At 33.6% G+C, this 4,911-nt stretch overlaps 1 protein-coding gene across 1 annotated transcript in view; it reads right to left on the bottom strand.

Moving 5' to 3' along the window:
• LOC115998587 overlaps positions 1 to 2,095 on the bottom strand; it is an 8,920-nt gene extending 6,825 nt beyond the window's left edge. The window contains exon 1 of the mRNA XM_031238192.1: positions 1,346 to 2,095. Within this exon, the coding sequence (XP_031094052.1) occupies positions 1,346 to 1,951 (606 nt within the window). The 5' untranslated portion in view covers positions 1,952 to 2,095. The remainder of the gene's footprint in view (positions 1 to 1,345) is intronic.
• Positions 2,096 to 4,911: the final 2,816 nt, after the last annotated feature.

Below are 4,911 nucleotides of genomic sequence, written 5' to 3'. Positions count from 1 at the left end.
AAAACCCCCCCCCCCCCCTCCCTCCTCCTCCCCCTTCTCCTTCTAGACTTTTAGCTTGCCCAGGACAAACAATCTAACATACACCAATTTTTGCGTGAAACTTTGAACACTATACAGTGCACTTTTTAACAATAGACATAGCATTTCTAGATAACTTTTAAAAATAGCAATCAAACAGTTCTAAATCATGATGCAATAAATTAAGGTAAAGGAGTAGGTCAGAGTAAAATATGAATCAAGACCTTAGGGCTTAAGCTGTAAGAAATCGAGTGTAATTTCTCCCACACAGTATCTTGTGCTAGGAAAATTTGGCAAGAATATGAATTTTGATGTAAAATTACAAAACTATCTAGGGATCAGTAAAACAGCAGGAAAACTAATGCTTTACTTGCAACTCCATTTTTACACGAGAATAATTGGGGATCTTCAAGAAAACTAGTAATACGCGTTAAAATCCAACAAAAACATGGTTTACAAAAGTTCCTCACATAACTGTATAAAAATTAAACGAGCAAAACACCATTAGGGAATGCTTTATAAGTACAGTGACAACCAAATGACATGACGCTGCTACCACAAGGATTCATTTTCTTGAATGTGCAGCCATATAGGAAAGCTTAGCTTAGCTTAGCTGTTATTAAGGGGACCTTCATTGACAGTAAAGCTGTAACCATTATTAGTTCTCCATAATTAACCGGTCTAGTCTCCATAATGCAACCTCCAGTTCACAACTTTCCTAGCATGTTCCAAGACACTCCCTACTCTATTTTACATTAATAGTTTACCAACTTGTTGAAGTTCACAGACATATGGCTGAATTTACATCACATAAAAACAGTACTAGTCTACTACAACCTGATTCTTGTTCCTTAACTAAGCTATACTAGAAATAACAAGGTTATGTCACAAGCAACATACCTAGATCAATAAAACTATACCATTCCGGTTAATACCCAATTTAGTCCTCGACTATAGGGTTTTTCTCGATTTAGTCCTAAACGACTTTTTGTGCTAAATTAGGTTTTGATAGTTTTTCTTAACTGAGTCATCCATTAAGATAGCTTGGTAATTTCACCACGGTTAATACCTAATTTAGTCCTTGACTAGAGTAGTTTTACTCAAATTAGTCTTCGATTATAATGGTTTTACCCAATTTAGTACTCGACTATAGTCATTTTTCTCAATTTAATCCTTGATTCTAGCGTGCTAGGACTAAAATCATCAAAGTGGATGACTTAATTAAGCACAAACAACGTTTAAGATTAAATCGAGAAAACCACTATAGGAATAAATTGGGTATTAACTCTATACCATTCATAACAGAACATTGAGCATTTGAGCATACCTTGTGAAGTATAATATTCCCTAATTGATCAGAAGCTGCAGCTTCATAGATTTCGACCAACTCCCCAACTCTATTGAAGTAAACCCCTTCACAGATCTTCTGCAAATTCTCAAAAACAGGCTCAAAGGCCAGAACTTTAAACCCCATAACAGCGGCAGCAAATGTGGCCATTCCAACATTAGCACCTACATCCACAAAAATCCCATTACTACCTTCATTCCTCTTGTTCTCCAACAACCCCTGCACAGTCTCGGATATATCAGGCTTCCTAAAGGCCTTCCCCTTGAGAGTCCTATTGATATTCTTGTGGGGCTTCTCTGGTAAATTCCCGAAGTCTGAGAGGGAAAACAGAAATGGGTATTTGAGACCTTCCACTACATTGGCGATTACAGGGTGGGCTTGAGGTGAAGAATAGCAATCAAACGGCTTTATAGAGCGCTGGAAGATTGGATTTCTTACAGATTTGAGGGCTTTTGGGTATGGGTTTTGGGTTTGAGAGGCGAGGTATAGGAAGACGAGGAGCAGGAGGGAGGTGGAGAGGAAGAGGAGAAGATTCTTGGGGCTGAGAATCTTGGTGGGTTGGTTTCTTCTCCAACCATTTGCCATTGCAAAGAAAATTTCTAGGATTTCTGGGGGAAATGGGAAATGGGAAATCTTTCGTTTGTGGTGCCTTTTTTCACGATAAAATATGTCGAAACCTTCAAGATTGGATCTTGATTGTTGAGTAAAATGTACTATGAGACTGTAAGTTACCATATGAATATCGCAGAAGGAACGGGAAAGTAATTCTGGACCCGGATTCATTGCAAGTATTGTATTGTACTGTTCTACATCACAAAATTAAGGGGTGTTTGGCAAACGGTCGATAGCTGGTTGGTTTAGTTAGTAGTTGATAGCTGATTGCGGTTAACTGGTTTGACCAGCTGGTTGTATTAGCTGGTTATAAAAAACTGTTTGGTAATTAGTTGTTTACTAGTAGCTGATTGAATGTAAAATGACATTTAAATGTATGAGTGTATTGTATTATTTTAACATTTAAATATAACAAGAAAATAAACTCTTATTAATAAATTAATAAATAATTATAAAATTTGGATATCATCTATACTTTTTTTAAGGACATAAGTTAATTGTTTTTGTTTATTTAACTCTTATTAAATTATACTTAGTATTCTAAAACAATTTTTATTACCTATTATTATTATTATTATTATTATTATTATTATTATTAGTAAAAATGGCAAACTCATCACCCGTTTATTATTATTATTATTATTATTACTATTATTATTATTATTATAAAATAACAAACACACCACCCATTTAAAAGTAAATCACATTGATTTCAAAGGATAAAATAGTTAATATACCCATTGTTCCCAACCAGCTGATACAAAAAACTACATTTATTAGCTTTTCAATTTTCAGCTTATTGGCCCAATAGGCCAAGACCAATAAGCCATTTACCAAACACTTCAAAATAGCTTATTGATTGGTCAAAAAGCTAAACTTGGTCAAATAAGCTAAAATTTGGCTTATAAACCAATAACCAAACACCCCCTAAATTTGATGCCTACAAATAGTTTTTTTTTTTTTTTTTTTTTTTTTTTTTTTTTTTTTTTGAGTTAGCGAGGAGGGAGAGATAAGAAAGAAAAAGAGGAAATAAATAAATAAAGCAGAGGACGCACTAGCACGAGCCCGGCTGAGTGCTGTAAGGCCATTTACATCAGTCGCTTTTGGATTAGATTTTTTCGGGCGCGGTAAGATCATCTATATTAGTAGTTTTTAAACTAGATTTTGAAAAAATTTTGGTGAGGTGGAGAGAGGTAGGAGAGGGAAAGGTAGAGATATTCCTGCAAGGATGAGGTTTTTCGCAAAAATGTGGGACCCAATGCATTAATAGGTCATTTGTGTGCTACGCGTGGTTGTCACAATTGCGCCCAGCAGGCGTGGGCGCATTAATGGCGCTGTTTTTATTTTTTATTTTTTTTGCTTGAAATCAGCTTTTTTTTTTTTCTCTCTCTCTCTCTTTTCTCTTTTCTACAATATTCTCTTTCCTAATCACACTTACAAAACTCCTCAAAATCCACAAACAAAAAAAACCCACCATTAATGATGCCCTAAGTGCACGAAACGCACATCCCTGCATTTCCCTTCTCCACTTTCTCTCTACTACAAGACCTACAAAAAACCAACATTTGCCGGAAGACCACAACTCTTCTCTCTCCTCCACGTAAGTCATGTTTTCATAAAAAAAAAACATAGTAAAAATCACTATGCAAAAAAACCCCAAAAAAGAGTATAAACCACTATTGTTGTTGTTTTTTTAGGAAACCACTATTGTTGTTATTCAGGGGTGTAAATATTTTTTTTTAGAGTTAATTCTATTTTTGGTCCTAGATTTATAGGTGACAATCTACTTTTAGTTTCTTTTTATAAAAACATTCACTTTTGGTCCTAGTATTATTGTGGCATGACCATTTTTGGTCCTTTATCAACAAATCAGTTTAAATATCATAAAATACAATGCCATCTTGGTCTTCAATTATGAATGTTTTCAAAAAAAATAAACATAAAAAATGTAGCGGTTCAGCATACTTTATATAAAAAAGATTGAAATGTCTTTATATTTAACGATATTTCAACGATTTGGTTGTTGGAGGACTAAAATTGGTCATGCCACAATAATACTAGGACCAAATGAGGATGTTCAAATAAAAAATGACTAAAAGTGGGTTGCTACCTATAAATCTAGGAACAAAAATGGAATTAATTCTTTTTTTTTAAATGTATCTGCAAAACAAATTGTAAATTGATAATTGAATTATCCAAATATTTTAATTTTTATTTCAGTTTCAATTATGTAGTTCAAAAAATTTCGTCATTTTAAATTTTTGTCATGTATATTTGTTGTATTTATATTTTTAAATTTGACAACTGACTAAAAAATTAATGATTAACTCAAAAAATAAAAATAAAAACTTACAGGGTGTTAGCAGCAAAACAATAATTGTAATTTCGTGAGAAAAGATTAAAGTTTAAATTATATTGTTTAGTAGACAGAATGCAGAAATATAATGATTGAAAATTAAAAGAGAAAAATGAATTAAGACTAAAATGTCATTGTATAACAACAACAACATTATTAATAATAATGATGAGAACAATTATGTTTGTATTAGAGTTCACAAAATATAACTGTAGGAATACAAGAGTATATATACAAGAGAATCATAAGTAAACTAGGACTGAGAATCATAAGTAAACTAGGACTGAGACTTATAGTATGACTCTATTATGTAGAGTCCTAATACTCCCCCTCAAGCGGATGGTACGGAAGTAACCTGTAGCTTGTCACGTAAGAAGCAGAACCGGGGACCTGCGAGTGACTTGGTGAAAATATCAGCTAGCTGATCCTTAGTAGAAATAAAGTGCACCTGAATGTCTCCTGCAGCTACTCTGTCTCTCCACAAAGTGATAATCAATTTCGACATGCTTTGTGCGAGCATGAAAATAGGGAATACACATATAATAGCTCCAAGATTGTCACACCAAAGTTTGGGCAC

This window comes from Ipomoea triloba, chromosome 12 (genome assembly GCF_003576645.1).
Source record: "Ipomoea triloba cultivar NCNSP0323 chromosome 12, ASM357664v1".
Classification (NCBI taxonomy): domain Eukaryota; kingdom Viridiplantae; phylum Streptophyta; class Magnoliopsida; order Solanales; family Convolvulaceae; genus Ipomoea; species Ipomoea triloba.
Note: the sequence above shows the minus strand (reverse complement) of the source record. Positions and strands in the feature narration are given on the sequence as shown.